This window comes from Mustela nigripes, chromosome X (genome assembly GCF_022355385.1).
Source record: "Mustela nigripes isolate SB6536 chromosome X, MUSNIG.SB6536, whole genome shotgun sequence".
In the NCBI taxonomy this organism is placed as follows: Eukaryota; Metazoa; Chordata; class Mammalia; order Carnivora; family Mustelidae; genus Mustela; species Mustela nigripes.
Window position 1 is genome coordinate 30,766,491 of NC_081575.1, and position 21,663 is coordinate 30,788,153.

Below are 21,663 nucleotides of genomic sequence, written 5' to 3' on the forward strand. Positions count from 1 at the left end.
TTCATAGTTCTGCTCCTCTTGTAAATGTTGACCTTGCTTGCTGAATTACATGGAATGTATACTAGTTATAAAAATGTGCTTTTAAGAATCAAAAAGCAAGAGCAGAAGAGAGAAAAATCTAAGCAAAAATTCAGCAAGCAAGGTCAACATTTACAAGAGGAGCAGAACTATGAAGTTCTCAAGAAACAAAGCAGTTATGGTCTTATCCATCACATTAAACAAGCTGCCAGAGGCTTAACCCTGGTAATTACAGTATATGGTGTGAGAGTGGGCGTGTGTGTGTGCAGGTGCACACATGTGTGCATGTGTGTGCACATGCACTCTGCTGGAGTGGAGATAAGGAGAAAGTAGTCAGCAGTGCATCTCCGCAACTCCTTTCCCTGCCCCCTCCATTTTTCCTCCCCCTGCCCCCAACTCACTTTCCCTGGGCAGTGGTGGTATTCAACTACTTTTTTTTCTTATTTTTGTTTGTTTGTTTTTTCTCATGTGTCACTTAGGCCTTTTAAAAAAAAAAAGCAAATTTATTGAGAGAATTCATGGGCCATAAACCCCATTTAAATAGTGCACAATACAGCAGTTTATAGTATTTTTAAAGAATTGTAAAACCACCACCCCAGTTTTAGAATATTAGATATTTAGAATATCTAAATATTTTAGAATATTTTCATCACCCTAAAAGGAAACCCCATATACATTAGCAGTCACTTTCCACCTTGTTGCTCACGTCTCCATCTTGCAGGAAGACAAAAACAGTGAGCTGTGGCTGTAGTTGTTAACTGATCCATTATCTCTCAGACTGAAATACCACTGGGGTTAAAAATGATCTCCCTTTATTTCTTTCCCAAAACAGGGAGGTACATCATATAGTCTCAATATAATCTTTGACTTTTACTCTAAATTATTTAGTCTTAGAACTTTAAGATTATAGTTGTTTTTTGACTTTTATTAATAAACTCTAAGATTTATTATTCATATCTAGCTTTTCTGAGGTCTTTGATGGTTAACTATCAAATTATTTTATGTTTTTATATCCTGCATTATTATTTAAAAAAAGATTTAGAGTAATATTTTAAAATATTTAACATAGAAATATTTAAAAATACTTGAATATAAAAATGTTTAAAATATTTAAATATAGAAATGTTTAAAAATAAAGCAAGTAAGTAAAATATAATTATGATAATCAGAACCCGGGTGCTTTCATGTTTTTCATTCCTGCATACATTTTTTTTTTTTTTAGTAAAAATATTGAGAAAAGGAAGAAAAAGGAGGGAGTTGTGTAAGTGAATGTGATATTTGGGAATAAGATAACCTAATTTTACTTCCAGAGGACTTGCAGTTTATGAAAACCCTTTGGTTAGTCTATCATATAAAGAAGTGTTAAAACTAATAAATAATACAACTGTACACCAAAGGGGGAAAAATGAAGCCTGAAAAACAGCGTAACACCACACAATGCCACAGGCAGGCACCATGAAGATAACAGCAGCATTCCCGACCCTCCGAGAACACTTCCTGTCTTTTTGTTTGCTTTTGGTTTTCCAAATCCTGGGTCAAATAAAAGCTTAAGTATTAAATGTGACTCCTGGTTATTATTTCCTTCTGTTTACTTTGGTCATTTAATGCGATACAAGCTCTGCATGGAAAAAAATATGTTTAGCACTTTTGAAACTACAGTTTCATTTTAGAAATCAATTTTTAAATTAAAAAAACAATAGTGTGAAGAATCAAACCCAGATGACCCCAATAAACCCATTTTAAGTTAGAAACAGAGGAAAGTTTTAAGGTCAGAGTCTGCAACGATCTGTTTCTAATGTGCTCATGTTTTACGTACAGGGGACGATCAAATATTTGTTGCATGAACCTGTGAAGGGGGATGTCTAGTAGAGACCATGCTTAATATGCTGGTAACTCACCTTCGGAAATCATTTTCACTATATACAGGTAGCACATTAAGAGGCTTCTGATTTCATACTGGTCCAGTCGGTTATATTGGGATACACTGCTCCTGGTAGAACCCTGTCGGGTCTGTAATAGAAAGGGCTATTGTCAAACAATATTGGTACTAGAGATTCCCATAGCCTTTAACTCAATAACTATTTGTATCATTGGTCCTGCTAATTCTAAGCCCAAATCCAATTTTCTATCACACTTGGAAGGTAAATGAGCTGAATCTTTCTTTGTTGCTACTGCACAGAGTAGTATCACTAGAAATTACCTGGGGGTCTTCATCAAGATAACAGCCATGAACACTGTTTCATTCCCGTGAGCTGTGTTTAAGTAGCAGTAAAAAATTCAAATTACCGTATGTGGCTATTCCAGGAAAAATAGCTTTTACATGCAGGAGAAACTTAACTAAGGTATATGGAAGCACAGAAACATTTTAAGCTCTTTTCATTTAAATCTTTCAGAGTTTATAAATTAAAATCCAACCTACAAATCATAGGTCAGGAAATCTGTATTTTTAAGGAGGGCTCATATGACAAGATAATTACATGAAGAAGAATCCAGTAATACTTTAAAACCACAGCTTCTACAAACTAGTGATGTTCCTTTTAATGATTTTTGTTAAAATCTCAGTTGTTAAGCATGACAAGATCTGACTTATTTGGGGACTTATATGAATAGAATGTTAATAACCTAAAGAATTTACCTTATTAAAAACCAGTTCTTTCACAGTTGAGCTAAACTGAGCTGGAAATAGGCATTTACTAAACTAGGATTTACTAAGAACGAACTTTCACTTAGAGCACAACACCTAGGTTCTGAATGTTTGCTAGCTGTGTGATTATTAAGTCATTTAGCTTCTTTGTCTTTTATCTGCCTTACCTATGATAATGTCTATTGACAGAATTCTAAAAGCCGTAAAATAGGTACCTTTGTGAATGATTTACTATTTACCCCAAGGCTCAAGGAAGTATATTCCAGTGGCTCTCAAGGGGTGTTTCCCAATTAGCAGCATCAGCATCATCTGGGAACTTAGAGACACAAATTAGCAGGCCCCATCCCAGACTGAATTAGAAACTCTGGAGGTGAGGCCCAGCCATCTGTTTTTATTAACCCCCCAGGTGATTCTGAAGCACACTAAGAATGCCAGGATATAAGAGAAATATTGTAGAATCAGAAAATCCAGGTTCAGGTCTGGCCTGCCATAGCTGTGTGGTTGTCCTAAGTCACAACCCCAGTTTTCATTTGTAAATTGAGTTGGAATTTATTATTTTTATACACCCTTCTAACCCTAATTTTATATGAGTCTGTGATCTTACACAGCAGCATTACATGGCTTTATTGGTCAAAATGAAATTTCTTGGGGGCACCTGCGTGGCTCAGATGGTTAAGCATCTGCCTTCAGCTCAGGTCATGATCTCAGGGTGGTGAGATTGAGCCCCGCATTGGACTTAAAGGGTGTTTCTCTCCCTCTCCCTCTGCTGCTCCCCCACACCCACCACTTGCCCTATCTTTGTCACAAAATAAAATAAAATAAAATGAGGTTTCTCTGTCTCAAGGCAGACATACTCAAACTTTAATGTTAGAGAATATGTTCTGATTAAGTAATGATGTGACACCGAGATCATCAATTTGGAGGCCTAACTTTTTTTCTCCCAGGTTATTTACTCTATCACAAAAGAACGGAAGACTGAATTAACCCTGCCAAGAAGGGATTTATATGACAAGGTGCATTAGATATTTTATACTTGAACCTTCCCTCTCTAGAACAGGTTACAGTATACGAAGATTAAAGGATGTATTCAAAGTTAGAACTCTTAAGGATGAATGCCTTATCCTCCATAAACAGTTTTAAATATTCAAGTAGCAGCTGCCATTAGAGGAAGGAACCAATGCAACATCCAAGAATTATGGGATGCTTTCTAGTAGAGAGACTTTTACTTATATAAAAAGACAGCCAACTGTAGCCTAACATATCCCCAGGGTTACCCCACATACTTTGGTTCTTACATTTTCAACAGTCCCGCTCTGATCTGGAAATCCTGTTGCTCCTTCTGGGAGGAGGGAACCTCTTGAATCTTCCCTCTTGATTCCATGTCCATTTGGAAAAGACCCATAAGCTGGAAAAAAAGCCAAGTCCCCATTAACAACAGGAAGAATGGTCAAAAAAATTTTTTAAAAAAATAAATACTAGGTTGGGGCGCCTGGGTGGCCCAGTGGGTTAAAGCCTATGCCTTCAGCTCAGGTCATGCTCCCAGGGTCCTGGGACTGAGCCCCACATTGGGCTGTCTGCTCAGCGGGGAGCTTGCTTCCTCCTCTCTCTCTCTGCCTCTCTGCCTACTACTTGTGATCTCTGTCAAATAAATAAATAAAATCTTAAAAAAGATAAGTACTGGGTTAATTTAGAAACAGATGTTAGGGAATAGATCTTAGTCATCTAAAACATGAACTTTTGGGGGGGCGCCTGGGTGGCTCCGTTGGTTGAGCAACTGCCTTCGGCTCAGGCCATGATCAGTCCCGGGATCAAGTCCCACATCAGGATCCCTGCTCGGCAGGGAGTCTGCTTCTCCCTCTGACCCTCTCTCCCCTCTCATGCTCTCTCTCTCTCTCTCAAGCAAATAAATAAAGTCTTCAAAAAAATTAAAAAAAAAAAAAACATGAAGTTTCGGGGCACCCAAGTGGCTCAGTGGGTTAAGCCTCTGCCTTCGGCTCAGGTCATGATCTCAGGGTCCTGGGATCAAGCCCCATACTGGGCTCTCTGCTAGCGGGGAACCTGATTCCCCCCCACCCCTGCCTGCCTCTCTGCCTCCTTGTGATCTCTCTCTCTCTCTGTCAAATAAATAAATAAAATCTTTAAAAAGAAAAGAAAAAAAGAAAAGAAAACATGAAGTTTCTATTTTGTATCAAAACACCATAAGAAGCCTAACAAAGCGTGACTTTTTTTTTTAACCACTTGAAATACTTTATTACTTATGAAACAACAAGAGGCTGGAAGTAATAAACCAAGGCCACACAATTCAATAGAGAGTTCTATAGGTAAGGAAACTTAGGCCCAAAAAAGGGGAAGCGTCTTGTCTTAAGACTGGAGAGATTGGATCAGAAACCAGTGTTCTCATTATCCTCTATTTTGTCAGTATACCAAAGCTACATTTTAAACAAGCTTAGATAAGGAAACTTAAGCAAAAAAAAAAAGGGGGGGGGCTGCAAGTGTGAGTCAGATTTAATTAAACTTTAGAAGAGCTCATGCTACATATAGTTATTATGAAGTATTTCAAAAGTACAGAGAAAAAAGTACAGAGAAGTACAGGGTGCATTTCTACACAGCCATGCAGCGTATACTCTTTAAAGGACTTAATTACCAGTGTCTTTGTCACTGCTCAGACTCCCTCTACTTGTAGGTGAAGTGAAGCCACAGGCAAACTCATCCCGGGATGCCTGTAACACAAGGTGACACAGCTGTCATTTCAACAAATGTGTACATGAGCATGAGACATTGGAATGAACAGAATGGGAGGGTCTCCTAACTTTAAACAAAGCTCACTGTGAAAGTCTAGATCAGGTATCACTGTTGGTATTTCAGTGACATCTCTTTAAAGATGGGGCACTAGGATACTTTGCAAGCAAGACCTCTGACCAAGTAATAGAACCCGAGATGGCTGGCGGAAGCAGCAACTACCACCCAATAATCCCCCTGGGAACTAGGTGCAGTGCTTGAAGGAGAGGTGTGACCAGAAGCTCTAGACGAATTTGAGCTCCAGAAGAAAGAACAGATAAGTCAAATACTTTCAAAGATCACTGTCGAATATTTTGGAGTGAGCATAGGCAGGAGTAACTGTGTTTGGGAAGAAAGACCAGCCTAAAACCCAGGTAGATAAGGCAGCCCCCACATTTAGCTGAGGTACATAACTGGGAGCTATAGGCAATAAAGCCATCAGGAAGGCTTAACAGCAGCTTTCTCAGGAACCCAAGGCAGGCCAGACAAATCGACTAGGGCATTTGATAGGGCTAATTGCCAAAGGAAGCTGTAAAGGACACAGTCTATCCCGCGACCCAATAACATGACACGGCAACTCAAAGTGGGAAGGCCATCTTCGGCCATTCAGAACATGGAGTGGGGGCAGGGCAGGACTTCACAGTCCCTCTGGGCAGACTAGAAAGGGTACAGTTCTGTGCACCACATTTTAATAGGCTGACTGGTAAAATGGAGCATATCCAGAAGAGCGTAACCAAGGCTGTCAAAGGGTTTGGGAATGACAAAAGATGAAGTAGAGGTAAGTATCTGGTCTGGAGAAAAATTTAGAAAGCACTTGTGCAAGGGGTGTCATGTGCAGGTAGGAACAGATGTGTTCCATGTCTCTCTAAGAAGGCCAAACTAGGACAAGCAGGTTAAGAAAACCTTATAGGTCTAATGTGAGAAGGAAAGTTTTAATTACTACAAAGGCAAAATGTTATTTTGCCCAAAGGGGGACTGGTCACCATCTGAGGCTCCTTTAAACACTAAGATTCTAAAGGGAGAACAAAGCACAGACTAACTGTGCCGAGCGGAAAGCAACTCTGAAGAACTAAAAGAAGGCTGTCCCAGGAAAGGAGAAGCAAAGGAATAGTTTAACCCCTGGTGCCTTGCACTGCGGAAGTGAAAAATCCTTGATTCCATTTCCAAGTTGAATATCGGAAGGCAAATAATGGTAAATCTTAAAACACTGGGTGCAAAGGATTCCTGGTATTCTCTTGGACCTTGATACTCAGAGTGTGGTCCTTGGACCAGAAGCGGGCAAAAGTGTGTTAGAAAAGCACAGTCTCAAACTCCACCATAGGCCTACTGAGTTAGAGTCTGTGTTTTAACTAAATCCCCTGGTGATTCGTATGCACATTAAAGTATGAGAAGCAGGGGCACCTGGGTGGCTCAGAAGCACTGCTGTAGGGGAAAAAAAAGTGTTAACTCTAAACAAGGAATGAAGAGCAATGCTTAAGATAGAGCCCATATAGCATATGACCCCAATTCTAAACGCAGTCAATAAAAGGGAATAAAATGCCCGGGGAAATACATTACTACTTACAGAATTAGGCAAGGCTGCACAAGAATACAAGGTATCTCGACCCGCTAACCGCTGTATATTTTCCAAGAGCAGTCCAACAAACGGTAGGTACAATTGTGCTATTTTGGCCTGCTGGTTCTGAAAAATAATTATCCAAAGCTCAGTAGGGATATAATAGGGATATAATACCCCCAATAAAGCTAGCCCCCATCTATCAGTTTCAAGACTCAAAGTGGGCTAATATCCACAACAAATTAGTGAACCATGAGGCTATTTATACTTACAAGTCTCAAAACTAATTACCACGGAACCTTCTTGGTATTTGGATATCTACGCCCTACAGAGTCAAATCACAATCCCTCAATGACTACATAAAGTCAAAGGTGAAAGCTCATTCTTTGAAAAATAGTGGCTGACCTATAAAGCTGATAATATCGGTTCCATTCTTTAACTCCAGTGAGGGCTGAGATTTCACAAGCACAAGGATGGTGTCTACCTTGTTCACCACTTCAACCCCAGTGCCTGGGCAGATAGGAGACACTCAGTACACGTTAGCTGAATAAATGAATCAATGGGAGAAGCCTCAAAAATGGTGAATTACTGGAGTGCCTGGGGTGGCTCTGTGGGCTGGGAGGCCAACTCTTGGTTTCAGCTCAGGTCAGCATCCCAGGGGTCCTGGGATAGAAACTTCCATCGGGCCCTGAACTCAGCAGGGAGTCTGCTTCAGGATTCTCTCTCTCCCTCTGCCCCTCGCCCTCTTCTCTTGCTTGCTCTCAAATAAATCTTTTTTTTAAAATGGTGAGCTACGGGATGCCTGGGTGGCTCAGTGGGTTAAGCCGCTGCCTTCAGCTCAGGTCATGATCTCAGAGTCCTGGGATCGAGTCCCACATCAGGCTCTCTGCTCAGCAGGGAGCCTGCTTCCTCCTCTCTCTCTGCCTAACTTGTGATCTCTCTCTCTCTGTCAAATAAATAAATAAATAAATCTTTAAAAAAAAAATGGTGAGCTACTCTATTCCTTAAAGAAACATTTGTTACTGTTGTTGTTTTAAAGATTTCATTTATTTATTTGACACAGAGAGAGGGGGAACACAGGCACGGGAAGGTGGGAGAGGGAGAAGCAGGCTTCCCGCTGAGCAGGGAGCCCGAGGCGGGGTTCGATCCCAGGACCCTCCCAGGACCCGGGGATCATGACCTGAGCCAAAGGCAGCTGCTTAATGACTGAGCCACCCAGTCACCTCCTTTTTTGTCATTTTGATCAAAGCAATTAAGATAATGTGATCTTGGCCCCCAGAGTCAACTGTAAGACTTGGAAGATAAATTTGTAAATAAATATATTTATCCCCTGGCTACTAGCAGTCTTAACATGGTATCTCTTATTTGAAAATGTATTTATTGCTTCTCTCAGCTCTAGACATTTCTCATCCGACACGTACAAACACTTGAGTCAGCAAAACCAGTGGATATAATGGCATAAACGTTGCCCCTTCACATTTCATGACTCTGGGAGGTTTTTTCTGGGGACTTAGAGAAGGTCTCTAGGGCTTAATAGTCAACCTACAGAATACAGAAGATCAATAGTACCTCCTTGTTGCCTGAATTTGCATTTGTTATTTAGGCTGAACAATTTTTCATATTGTTTATTATTTCTGGGACTCTGCCCCAGATTGTGCTGAAGGGCACAGAGGTCTGAGAGCCAATGATCGCCAGCTTCCCGCCCAAGGCAGGAAGGGCCCTTCCCTGCAACTGACAAATGGTTCATGTTCACACTCTAGCCCTTCTCTGGTTTCTGTTAGAAGGGTCCTTTAGCTTATTTACTCCTTGTAAGTTCTACCTGCTAGGTATAGCTCTGGCCTGTGGTACTACAAGAGCAAGGCCACACCCCATTTTTACAGGGCAATTCTTCAAATAGTTAAAAGATCGTTACCAGGAATCAGCTTAATTCATTCTCCGCAAGGCTAAACGGCCCTCATGGCTTCCTTTATTCTTCACATGGCTTCAGCTTCAAGGCTTTTCCCCATCGTGGTCACCCTTATTTGGCAGTTCTCTAGTTTTTCAGTATCCCACTTTGGCTTTGATAGCCACTATGGTCTCGTGGCTAAGAACACGGATCTTGGATTTTATAAATATATGAATTCCCAATCTCCTGTTGCTGTTCCTTGACTGTGATCAAATCACTGAGCCACAGTTTACATTTCTCTTTTGTAAAATGGGGATAATAATAATGATACTAATTCAGATGAGGTACTTAATACAGCGTCTGACATGTAGTGAGTCCTCAGTCAATTTGAGCCGCTATTATTAATACTACGGCTTCTGGATGGGAGTCTACTTTCATTCCCCAGTGATCACTAGGCAAGGAGATACTACAACTCTCTCAGCAGAACAGGAACACAGGAAAACATACAGTGTAAAATATATTAAGCTTTGCCTGCACAAAAGTCCGAAAACCACCTAGGAATCTATTACTAGAAGAGAGTTTAAAATAAGGAATTGTTCAGGGGCGCCTGGCTGGCTCAGAGCGTGACTCTTGATCTTGGGGTTGTGAGTTCAAGCCCCACACTGGGTGTGGAGCCTACTTAAAAAATAAATAAATAGGGGCGCCTGTTGTGGCTCAGTGGGTTAAAGCCTCTGCCTTTGGCGCAGGTCATGATCCCAAGGTCCTGGGATGAGCCCCGCACTGGACTCTCTGCTCAGCGGGGAGCCTACTTCCTCCTCTCTCTCTGCCTGCTTGTGATCTCTGTCTGTCAAATAAATAAAATCTTTTTAAATAAATAAATAAATCAATCGATCGGAACGGGGTGTATCCATATGATGGAATAATATGCAGATTTCTAAAAATGTGGTAGCTCTAATCTTCAGGATGTCTTGTTAATTAAAAATACATAATGATTCTCATTATACATACACACACAACATATATATATATATATACATACACAGACATATATATATGCTTCTGCATGCACAATTTACATGGGGTTAAGAAATGGGAGAGAAGCATTTTTTTTTAAAGATTTTATTTATTTATTTGACAGAGAGAGATCCCAGCAGGCAGAGAGGCAGGCAGAGAGAGAGGAAGGGAAGGAAAGCAGGCCCCTGCTGAGCAGAGAGCCCGATGCGGGACTCGATCCCAGGACCCTGAGATCATGACCTGAGCCGAAGGCAGCGGCTTAACCCACTGAGCCACCCAGGCACCTGAGAAGCATTTTTTAACTATGTACATGGATTACTAAAAAGGGAGGTGGGGAGCGGGGGAGGGGGATAATGGAAAAAACCCTGCCTAGAGCCCAAGTCAAAACTGCAGTTCTTTCAGGGGTTAACATCACTTGCAGCGGGTACAGGCACAGATACACACCTTAGTCACTGGACATTTTGGTTCTGGATAGAGAAGAGGTCTCCCAGTCCTGATAACAAGTTAGGAGATCTCCTAAAGCAGTTTACGAGCAGCACATAACAAGGACAAGTGACATCCCGATCATTTCATTAGAGGAGGGGCCAAAGAACAGCAACATAGTTGGGGGGGGCTGTGACTAGAGTATCTCAAAAGCAGCATTTCCATAGGAAGCATTTTTTTCCTTGACTGTATATTTGTCTGGGGTCACTTCAGGGGACCCACAAAAATTACAGGAGCCTAAAGCTTCCATCTCTATCCCTTACCTTGGCGCCACCATTCATGGTGAACATGCTTTACTTGAACATATTTGACAGATGAGCCCTTACTCAGGCCACCTGGGAATTCTTTGGACCCAACAGAGAAAGGAATTCAAGCTTTGGTGAAGCAGGCCCATGAGGCAAAGTTCTAGCAGAGAGAATCCCATACCCACATAACAGCTGTTTAAAGCTTTTGAACAAAAGAGAAAAGGGCTTCAGAAGTCACTGAAGAGGTAGTGGGCTTGGAATTTCAATCTTTCCCACACTCCCAAACCTCAAATACTCAAGTAGGCGCAGTGCTGAACTTTTACAGATAAAAGAAGTTATATGTGTGTGCGCATATATATACTATAACATCTCGGAATTTTAAAAAGGAAATGATATCCACAATGTGTGATATTTAAAAATCCACCTCTAGGTAAGACACTAGTGCAATCCCAGTTTCCTGCACTTTCATCTGAAGAGGCAGAGGTAAATGATGCAGCTTCCTGCTTCTGGGAGGGGAAGTTCATTTTGTGTTTTCCCATGAGTCCTTTGAAATCATGGCTTAGAGACCTTTTCTTCCACGTTGCCTAAGATCCTTTCCTGCACCTCTAGGCATGAGCAGCAGTTCGCCAGAACCCAGTGGTAACCAGCAGTTTTAAAGGTTTGCCAGAGCCCAGGTGGAATGGCTGACCTGTGAGATATCTTTTCATTCAGATATCTCATACGGGTTACCTTGCGTGACGTCAATATCGGCATTCACACAGAAAGAGAAAATAGCACATAACAGAGTGATGGGAATATGTTGTTACAGTTATATTGGGACAGAAACCAAGCCAAAATTGTGGTAAGTAACAAATAACATCTTAATGCTGAGTTTCGATGTACTTCAGGAGAGAATCGCCTGAAGAAAACCAGCAAAATTTGTAAGTAACGAAAACCCTTTGGAATTAAAGAACTATAAATGGAAGTAGCTGGCAGACGTCTTCTGTTTATCAAGGACAAACAGGAATACTGAATAAAGAATTAGCTCCGGGGAGCCTGGGTGGCTCAGTGGGTTAAGCATCTGCCTTCTGCTCAGGTCAAGAACTCAGGGTCCTGGGATCGAGCCTCGAATCGGGCTCTCTGCTCAGCAGGAAGCCTGTTTCCCCATCTCTCTCTCTCTGCCTGCCTCTCTGCCTACTTGTGATCTCTCTCTGTGTCAAATAAATAAATAAAATCTTACAAAAGAAAAAAAAAAAAGAATAACCTCCATTTCCAAGTCAGCTTTGCAAAGTGATGACAATACTAAATGATATCCTAATTTTTATTTGTACCTGGATATACAAACCAAAGGACAAGTTATTAATTATGAAATAATATGATGTCCCCTTGAGCCCTGTGATTCTAGGTATGTAAGTTAGGTTATTTGAAATCCACAGAGTTTGCAATCTCCTTTTTTAAGCCCAATGGAGTTTAATGGTAAATGGAGTTGAATATATATGTTAAAAGGGCAGCAAGCAGCAGCCATAGCAATGGCCTTCACACACAGACAATGTGCAATGTCCATAAGGTTTATAGCCACACCCGCATTTTTTCAGTAAGAAGGAAATCTTCATATTAAGTATTTCGTATTTGACCCAGTTAACATGTCTTACTATTAATCACTTAATCAATACTGTAACTGATTTAGGAATATATACATGAGGACGTACATTAAGAAATATCTTTGAAAGAGTCCATATGGCTACAACCACATACGATTTTTTAAAAAGCCTAATTAGCTTATGTAACAACTCCTGCGGCAGTTACGCTGTTCTTTACACACGACTTGAGAAAGCACTGTTTTTCTTCAACAGTTAGCCGAACAATATTTTGAAAACCTAATCACTGGATCGTGAAACAAATCTTATTTGTAAAAAATAAGTTCATCAATGCTCATATTATGTGCCTTACTGAACACGTCCACTTGAATGTAAAATCTTAGCCGAAATTTACTAATGTGACACTGATTAGACGGGCATCCTTACCTTGTGTTGGTATCTAGTGTCAAATGCATGTTTTATCAAAAGATTCTTTATGACAGAGATAGCCGTGTATCTGATCTCATAATTGTCCTGAAGAGCAATGGAGGTTTCCCTCAGAAGCAAACCAACCAAGAAGTGATGCTTGCAATATTCATCTGATAAACTGTATTCAAGATTTGAATCTGCGGTACAATGAAATGTAAAACCCGTTTATAAAAGTAATCGAAAATGACCTTATCATTAAAGTAACATTTATTATTTAGTAATATGTGCTTATGTTAGCAAGAGCTATAATTTTATTCTTAATGAATGTGGACAATTCTTTGGTCATGTAGAACAAGCATGCAACATTTTTACAACAGAAACGCACTCACAATTAGGGCTGTCTGATAGCCTTAATGATCATTTCGGTCGGTAAAAGAGTCCCTAGATCTCTTTTCTCCTAGATTCTTTTAAACTCTCAGGAGTCTGCAGATTGACCCCAGAATGAAACAATGCTGTATGTGGCAATATCTTAACATATCTTTTCATCTGAAGAGATTTTGTTACAGTTATGGACTGACTGATTCTGTACAACAGTACTTGAATTCCTTATCTGTTTACATTCGTGGAGTAAGAAAAGGAGGACAAAGACAACTGAATCATTCTAAGGGTGTGAACTACGGACTGTTCTAGTAAATGTCGGAGACTAGCCCAAATACAACGGGTACAGGAACAGTAAGAAAAACAGTTTTGTCTCACTTCCAATTCATCAGCAGGCAAACACAGATCTTTGACTTCAGAAAATCGCCCTCCAAACTATGTGTTTCACTCCCTTTTAGAACTCAGTCCCTTTTCCCAGCTGCTAATATCCTGGTTGGGACCTGCCTTGGAACTACTCCCAAGGGATTGAGACCAAGTTTAGTCATTTCTACCGTAGATTTCACAATCTTTATTTCCTCTCCTCTACCCTTGAATTTAATTAAGCCGTAAAGCTAAAGGATACGTTTTCTATTTTTCGGGGGAGGGGGGAAGGGCGCTCTTCAGCAGTTCATATAACGCTACGTATTCAGTTAGGACATAATAAATGTTGTAAGTAGTCAGATTTAATCCTAAAAATTCTGAATATCTGTCGACCCCTTCTTTTCTCTGATGTCCTCGCGGCTACCGATAAATAACAGGGAAGCATCTGAGCTCTACGTGCTCAGAATCAAATATGGGAGTGGTTGAGTGGAGGTGCTTGGTTTTCTAAGTACTTTTTCTTTACTTTCACTGGCTCAAATTCAGTGATTAAGACCCCTACCCCCTGGAGACACAAGGCATTTGATTTTGCATTTGATTTTCTTCTTGCCCTGGGGTCATCCTCTTTTGGGAATGCCGAGCACTTTCCACGCACAGGGGCCACTCGTGACTAACCCAGGGGGCTCTATCTGGGTAGATTCTGCAATGGAAGTTAAGTTTTGTTTTGTTTTGTTTTGTTTTGTTTTGACTTCACTGATTTGAATACATCCAATCAGGTCCTTTCATCCAGACCTTCAAAACTGCGGCCAAGCAGTCATTAGACAGGGTCAGAGAGAAAGGAGGTAAGCCTGGGAGAGAGGACACACACTTAAAGAACAGATACAGCCTCCGGGCCCCATGCTGCCTTAAGCAGGAACTGGTTTTCAAACGGATTCTTTGAGCAATCAACGTGTAAGTTTATTTTAAAAGGAAACAAAAAATACCGCCTCATACACCATCTCCTTGGTTTTCTGAGTCTGTTAGCCTAAAACCTCACTGTGGCCAGGGACGATACGAAAAGCAAACAAAGCCTCCCCCCACCCCCACCGTCCATCTTAGCCATTCATCAAATCGTTTTTAAAGACAGTGAACTACTGTAGAGTGAACCGAGTTAAACCTACCTACTGAAGTCAAACGGTCCACCGCAAATGAAAAAAAATCTAATTAATATATGAAAAGAAAAGGGACAAATAAAAAACATAGTAACATAAGAATAGTGCTGTACAACAAAGCATTCAATAAAACTAGCAATGGAGTTAACTGAAGGCATATCATACATTGAATACATACGACAAATTACAATTCCACTCTGCTTTTACGCTTCTCGAGCTTCCTTTCAGCGGAAATGCATTTCTATGTTTCTTTTTTTAATTTGATCTCATATATGAGTTCAAACATTATCACAGAAAGTAATTGTACTACTATCTGACATCTCTGGTTAAGCAGCCACTGATGTAATTACACCTGATTTCTCCGTGCTGTTACTACTACCACTGACACTACGAAGCAAGTGTGGGCTACCGTTAGGGAGCGTATCTTCGGACAGTTAACGATTCTGAGGTTACCTTTCAATTCATGGTTTACCTAGAGAACAGTACGCTACGCTAGTGCTAGCCCCCCAAAAAGAAAAACACCGTTTCGAATGATGGAAAATGCAAACACACACCTTGAACGCGCTGGAGTTTAGGTTTCGCGAATGCCATTGGCAAGTTCAGAGGAATGTAATGTTCGTGATTGCAAATTGTTTGCAGAAATTCAAACTTGTATTCAGCCAGGACCTAGAGAAAAAAAAAAAAGACACAGAACTCCCTTTTTTGTCGGCATTTGCTATTTTAATAATTAAATACAGGGCATTAATTTCCCAAACGGAAGTGTTCGGTGTTTTAAGCACACCTTGAGATGTGACCCGCACAGGAAAGAGTTAACACCAGCAGGCTCTCCTTGTAAAGCAAGGCTGCTGGAGAGTTTGGTTGCTGGCTGGCGTTTGGGAAATTGGATTTTGAAATACTCCCTACACGATAAGGTTGTGCCTCCTCTACCAGCCTGCTCAGACCATTTGTACAAAGAACGTGATTTACTGTGAACCCTTGCTTTCTTTCCCTTTCCTGCCTCTGGAATTTCCACCCATCTCCAGATTATGACCAGTCCCCAAGAAACAACCTAGACCACAGGTCTCTAATGGGCGTCCCTGAAAAGCCATGTTGAACGCATGTGGCTGCATGTTCAGCATTTTCCCTGCTGGAGGAAGGCTGTACTCAGCGCAGCCTTCACGGGAGGGAGGGTGGCCCCTCGGGAACCCTGTGTGAAAACTGCCCTGTGACTCCACTCGCTGTGCTTTTCTGTTACTGTTCCAGCTGTGTATCCCTGCTGTATGTGCCCCTGTCATGAACCTTTAGTGGTGACGAAGGTTGCCATAACTCTACAATGAGTCCTGTGGGTCTTTCCAGTGCACCACTGAATACATGGGTGGTCTCGGGGACTCCCCCCACACTACCCAACATCCCCAGCTCTGAGCGACAGCTGTACTCAGAGAACCTAAGCAAAAACAGTAGCTCCAAATCCTCCAGGGACCAAGTCTTACCCCTGGTCTCACTCTGATGTCGGATGGCTGCTACGGGGTCGTCCTTCTAACTCACCTTGGGATCTTTGGGGCTGAATCCAGATATGTAGTCATTTATCAGATTGAAAACAAATCCTCTATCCATTAGTGTCAGACAGCGCTACAGAAACCAAAAGAAAATGAACAGTGACATAATTCTGGAAGTCTGGCATAACATTCTCGCTTTTACAGATAACAGAATAATGGCTTTCGGAGTTTTACGGTAGGTGACCTTAAAGAAGGAAAAGGGCAAGTGATGTGTTGTTGGAATTGGGTCCCAACTATACAATGTTTACATGGAAATAGATGGATAAACATACATGTACATGTATGTATATACACATGCAAACACATATACATATGCGTACATGTAATCTATTTAGCTACTCTGTCTCATTCTGGTCAATTCTAAAAGCTCAAAGAGAAGTGTATGGTGGTCAGCTCACTACTAAAAGTGGGGTTTGGGCTAGGGCAAAATTTCAGACCCAAAGAGAAGGCTCTCCTGTGTTCTATGGAGTCTTGGCCCATTAATACAGCCCTCCTCTGTGACAGCCTTTCCCGATGTCCAGAGGTGCCCGCTGGTCTCCTCCTAGTTAAAGTTCTCATTCCTGGGCAAGTTCACAAGTCCAGGAAGGCTTTGAACCAGCATGCACCTGTCATCTCCCCATCCACCTGCTTCCAGATTCATCTCTAAGTCCAAGCCCTAATCAGGTCACCTTCCTTCCAGAGCTTTCATTACTTCCTTATTGCCTTTAATATAACCTCCAACTCCTGAGCCTGGCATTCAAGGACACTCACAATGTTGTCCCAACCTACTTCGCCTGTTTCACCACCCAGTACAGCTTGTCAGCTCATTATCCGCTCCAGAAGCGCGGTGTGTTCCCACCTCGGGGTCTGTGCTCAGGCCAGGCCTACCTAATAATTCCAGCACTACTTCAGCAGAATCCTACCCATTACTCAATGTTCTGATGAAATCCCAGCTTCCTGAGCCATGTTGGCCCACTAGTCCCTTGTTAAACATTTTCTTCGATGCTAGTGTGTGTTTTACTTATTAGTTCCCTGTCTTTTTACCCAGAAAGTCTCTCTTTCCCTTTATGTTCTCCATGGGGTCCACACTGTTCCTGTGAAATACAAGGAACTCAATATTTGATCAACCAACTGTATCTCATTTCTCACAGAGATTGAGACAGTGTTCTAGAGAAATACAAAGGTGAATACGACATGGTCTTTATACTCATCCAATGGTAAAGACAAATAAATAATTAAAATATGGCGCAGTAAGAAGCACCACGGAAGTATGGAAAGAACGGCTGAATGACAGAAGGTGTGCTCGACACGCCATGGGAAGGTGAGGGCAGAGCAAAGCCTCAAAGATGAATGGACTCTACCAGGCAGACAAGGGGAAGGGACTGAGGTTCTAGCCGGTTACCCTGACTGTGCTGCCCTCACTTCTTCCATCATTCCAGCAACAAACTTATCCTCGTAAGTTGCTGGTCTTTCCCCACAGCATACAGATCAAAATCGAAATTCCTTAGACTGACGTTCAAGGCCTTCCATCACCGGGCACCAGACGAACTTCCCAGCCCTACCTCCATACATCCTAAATTCTCTGCACGATGACCAACTCCCAGACACACATATTTCCTCTTCTTTGCTCACAAATCCTCTACCTATAACACCAACTCTTATCCCAGGGAACTTTTCTTCTAGGCTCTGCTCAACAGGTTCCTGCTCATAATCCCTCCTGTTCTGGTCTTCCTACTGTATCTTGTTTCTGCTTACAGCAAAACAGTCACTCACACTGTATCTTGAATATGTAGGAGAAACGGGATTTCGGAGACAGCCTTCCACCGCTGAATCTTCACAGGCAAATGCTTGTTGACTCGAGGAAGTCAACACTGCTATGACATCAACTATGTTCTAGCCCCTTTACATAGTAACCTTCAGGTTCCAGCTCCATGGAAGAAACGGAGACATTACATTTCAAATACTGTCCTCCCTAGTTTACTTTCAAAAGATGGGTGGATGTTTGGTTTTTGATACACACCAGTTTTTGTAACAGCGTTAAGTTTTTATCTTAATTCTGTCAAAGAGGCCTCTTCTATCAGAAAACCATACTCTGGGATGCCTGGGTGGCTCAGTGGGTTAAGCTGCTGCCTTCGGCTCAGGTCATGATCTCAGGGTCCTGGGATCAAGTCCTGCATCGGGCTCTCTGCTCAGCATGGAGCCTGCTTCTCTCTCTCTCTCTCTCTTCCTGCCTCTCTGCCTACTTGTGATCTATCTCTGTCAAATAAATAAATAAAATCATTAACACAAAAAAAGAAAACCATACTCTGGAGCTCGGAAACCTTGTTGTGAATTTTGAATAGGGAAGACTAAAGTATGTTAGACATTAAAAGTACTTGGATGGATCCTTGACCCTGAGGTTCTTCACATATGGTTGAGGTAAGATGGAGAACCAGGAGAAGAGGAAAAGGAGCAAGTGAAAACTGACTGCATTACAAACCCATGCCCCTTCTCTGCAACAAATCAAACGTTGTTGTCATCCACTTTATAGAACAGCTGCACTCAAGCACTGTCCCTTATGTACAGATAATGACAAAATATAGTGACAATAAATGTGCAGTCCATCATAACATAGGAGCTTCCATCTCTCTCAAAATCATCTCATGGGCGGAGATTAACAATTTTCCCTCGTGTGGATTAACCACATGGAGGCTGTGGTCCCATCAGCAAACAGGTTGCTTCAGTTCCAGTGATACAGACTCAAGGACCAGCAGGGGTCAGAGAAGGATTTCAATGCATAAGGAGAGTCAGGGGCATGCTAAGGAGTGGTGGGGACTGTGGCAATGTAGAAAGTACGTGCCCTATCTAAAGGTACTCAAATTAACATATTTGAAAAAACATCATTTGAAACGAGCAAAACATGCCTTCTCGCTAAGCCACCTGTGTGGGACCTCTGATTTAATTAATTAGCCATTTCCGTGGGGGGCTTAAAAAAAAACCAACCACGGGGCGCCTGGGTGGCTCAGTGGGTTAGGGCCTCTGCTTTCGGCTCGGGTCATGATCCCAGGGTCCTGGGATCGAGCCCCACATCAGGCTCTCTGCTCAGCAGGGAGCCTGCTTCCTCCTCTCTCTCTGTCTGCCTCTCTGCCTACTTGTGATCTCTGTCAAATAAATAAATAAATCTTTAAAACAAAAACAAAAACAACCAACCAGGCTGTTTATTTTTAAGATTAGGAGGAGGAGCAGGGGGAGCGGCAGGCAGAGGGAGAGGAAGAAGCAGGCTCCCTCCCGAGTAGGGAGTCCAATGGGGAGCCTGATCCCAGGACCCTGGGATCATGACCTGAACCAAAGGCAGGTGCTTAACAGACTGAGCCAGCCAGGCGCCCAAACTGGGCTGTTTAACTGCTGGACCCATTCAGTCAGAAATTTCCCCAGGGGCACCTGGGTGGCTGTCAGTTAAGCATCTGCCTTCAGCTCAGGTCATGATCCCAGGGCCAAGCCCCTAATCTGGTTCTCTGCTCAATGGAGAATCTGCTTCTCCCTCTCTCTCTCTTTCTATGCTCTTCTGCCTCCCACCCCCACCACTGCCTGTGCTCTGTCTCTCTCTCTCTCTGTCAAATAAATAAATAAAATCTTAAAAAAAAAAAAGTTTCTTCAGCAGGCTTACGCAGGCCTAGCCAAGTCTCTAGAAAGTGGGCAATATTTTCCTTGGCTTTAAAGACCATACTGGTGAAGAATAATTCCTTACCACGTTCTGGCTGCCTTTAACTCACCTTCAAGAAGCTAGCCAAACTATAATTGACATTTCGGGACTCATCAGGGATCTCAGCATAGCGGATAGTCACGTGGGGGATTATCGCGAGAAGCAACGAATGTAGGACATGATGATATGCTTCTGGAAATCTCTGGCCTCTGGGAAGCTTCAATGAAATAGGCATAGCAAAAAGTCAGAGTCGCAAAAGGTCTAAATCAATTGCCATTCTTATTTTCAAACACATTCTAGACATACCCGTGTTTAACTGGAGTCTAACTCTTCTCCCAACTTAAAAATGCCATCACTAACTCAATGTACACTTCAGGTTACTATAGGAACTACCTGGGCCTCGAATAATAGAACTGACTGAAATCATCAACAAGCCAACCTCAGCATCACATTCCTGAGATGTAGACACACCCCAGGCTTTCATTCCATTTTTTTATTTTCCTGACAACAAAGAACTCATTTATCCGTGCATCTTGATTTTGGGAAGCCTGCCCTGTGAAAAATCTGATAAAAATGGCAAGTACGAGGTGAGTAACTTTCACTTCACAAATCTGAACCCTGGAATTCCTGTAACTGAGAAAATGTTTCAACAGAGACATGTTCAAGCTACAAGATGAGGGGAAAGCTTCAAAGCAAATGCATTTTACGTGGCAAATAACTAAAGAATGTACGTGGAAGAGTGTGTGAAGACTCTGAAAATGCATGAACTGTCAGACCTCAGATTTATGCAATTCATCTGATGGGTGTGTGTGTGTGTGAGCATGCGTGTGTGTGTGTGTGTGTGTGTGTGTGTGTTTTAAGGCAAAACTGAAAAAGCTAAGGGCTAAGCACCTTTCAGCATAAGAGGATTTGCGTGTCATTGCTACCAGTGAATAAAATGAGCCTTCTCTGCCCATGTTAAGCATTATTCTTGAGCATACTTACCTTAATTTTGTTCTCTTCCAACAAGTATGTGGCCATAGACTTTGCAATAATTTCAAAAAAAAACCATGAGTACTAAAATAAACAAACAAATACATAAAATCAATGTTTAATAGTTATCCAAATCCTGAAGCTTAGCAAAGCTGGACAAATCAATATGGGTCTGATCTCTGAACTTTAACAGCATTTTAAGGTGATCGCCAATTCTACGACGGCAGTTCCACAAAATACCTCCAAAGCGTGTTGCCAGAGATGTGATATTGTACTTCAGGGCCGGCTGCTGAGGTACAAAGAGCCTGTGGTGGGAATGTTGCCCTCCGTGGGGAGGCATTTTATCACTCACATTGTTTTGATTTGCTGACGGCAAACCAACTTTTAGTTTATTTTATGATTGCTTTTCAATTCCCTACAGACAATGAATCTTACTAGGGTCTGCACCCAGTGAGGAACCCAGCCTTGGTACGTGACTGGGGCGAGCCCAAGGAGCACAGGTGTTTGCTTGAGTATATTTGAAGGGTAGAGAGAAGCCTCTGGCAGATATAGCCTCAGCTGTCTGCAATTGAAAGGACCAAAAGACCAGGACCCGAGTGGGAGGGCATCAAGCGAGTATGTCTCTGGCTTCTTTTATTCCCCTGCTGTGTCCCGTTTCCTTACCTTCAGCAGTTTGTTTATTGCTAAAAAGTCGGCAGACTGCTTCAATATGGCAATCATGGTGGTAGCCAGGGTCTCATGTATCAGGTGCGCCTGAGGAGCACTCGGTTTTTCAGGTCGGAAGCTATACTACAAATGAAAGAAAATGAATGGTCAGTCAAAATTCTCACAGAAAAGAAACGGCTCCAAAACAAAGGTTCCTCCACAAACCTTGATGAAGGATCTTAAGTAGTTATCCAAGCCTTCTTCATGGCACTTCGAAACGATATGTAAGAGAACCCTGAAAACACATTCACAAAGGGCAGCATGTCAGGCTATGGTGAATTTCCACAGTTGGACTGT

The 21,663-nt window shown here is 42.0% G+C and overlaps 1 protein-coding gene across 2 annotated transcripts in view; it reads right to left on the reverse strand.

The window, feature by feature from the left end:
• Window positions 1-21,663, reverse strand: part of DOCK11 (dedicator of cytokinesis 11) — a 193,548-nt gene that overhangs the window by 64,865 nt on the left and 107,020 nt on the right. The window contains exons 25-36 of one of the 2 annotated variants that reach the window (XM_059385729.1): window positions 21,532-21,601; window positions 21,325-21,450; window positions 20,674-20,745; window positions 19,760-19,906; window positions 16,018-16,101; window positions 15,048-15,159; window positions 14,503-14,541; window positions 12,626-12,804; window positions 7,005-7,121; window positions 5,307-5,382; window positions 3,958-4,067; window positions 1,917-2,028 (exon numbers count right to left, since the gene is read on the reverse strand). In XM_059385729.1, coding sequence (XP_059241712.1) covers window positions 1,917-2,028; window positions 3,958-4,067; window positions 5,307-5,382; window positions 7,005-7,121; window positions 12,626-12,804; window positions 14,503-14,541; window positions 15,048-15,159; window positions 16,018-16,101; window positions 19,760-19,906; window positions 20,674-20,745; window positions 21,325-21,450; window positions 21,532-21,601 — 1,244 coding nt within the window. The remainder of the gene's footprint in view (window positions 1-1,916; window positions 2,029-3,957; window positions 4,068-5,306; window positions 5,383-7,004; window positions 7,122-12,625; window positions 12,805-14,502; window positions 14,542-15,047; window positions 15,160-16,017; window positions 16,102-19,759; window positions 19,907-20,673; window positions 20,746-21,324; window positions 21,451-21,531; window positions 21,602-21,663) is intronic. The other variant, XM_059385730.1, reaches the window with a different exon arrangement.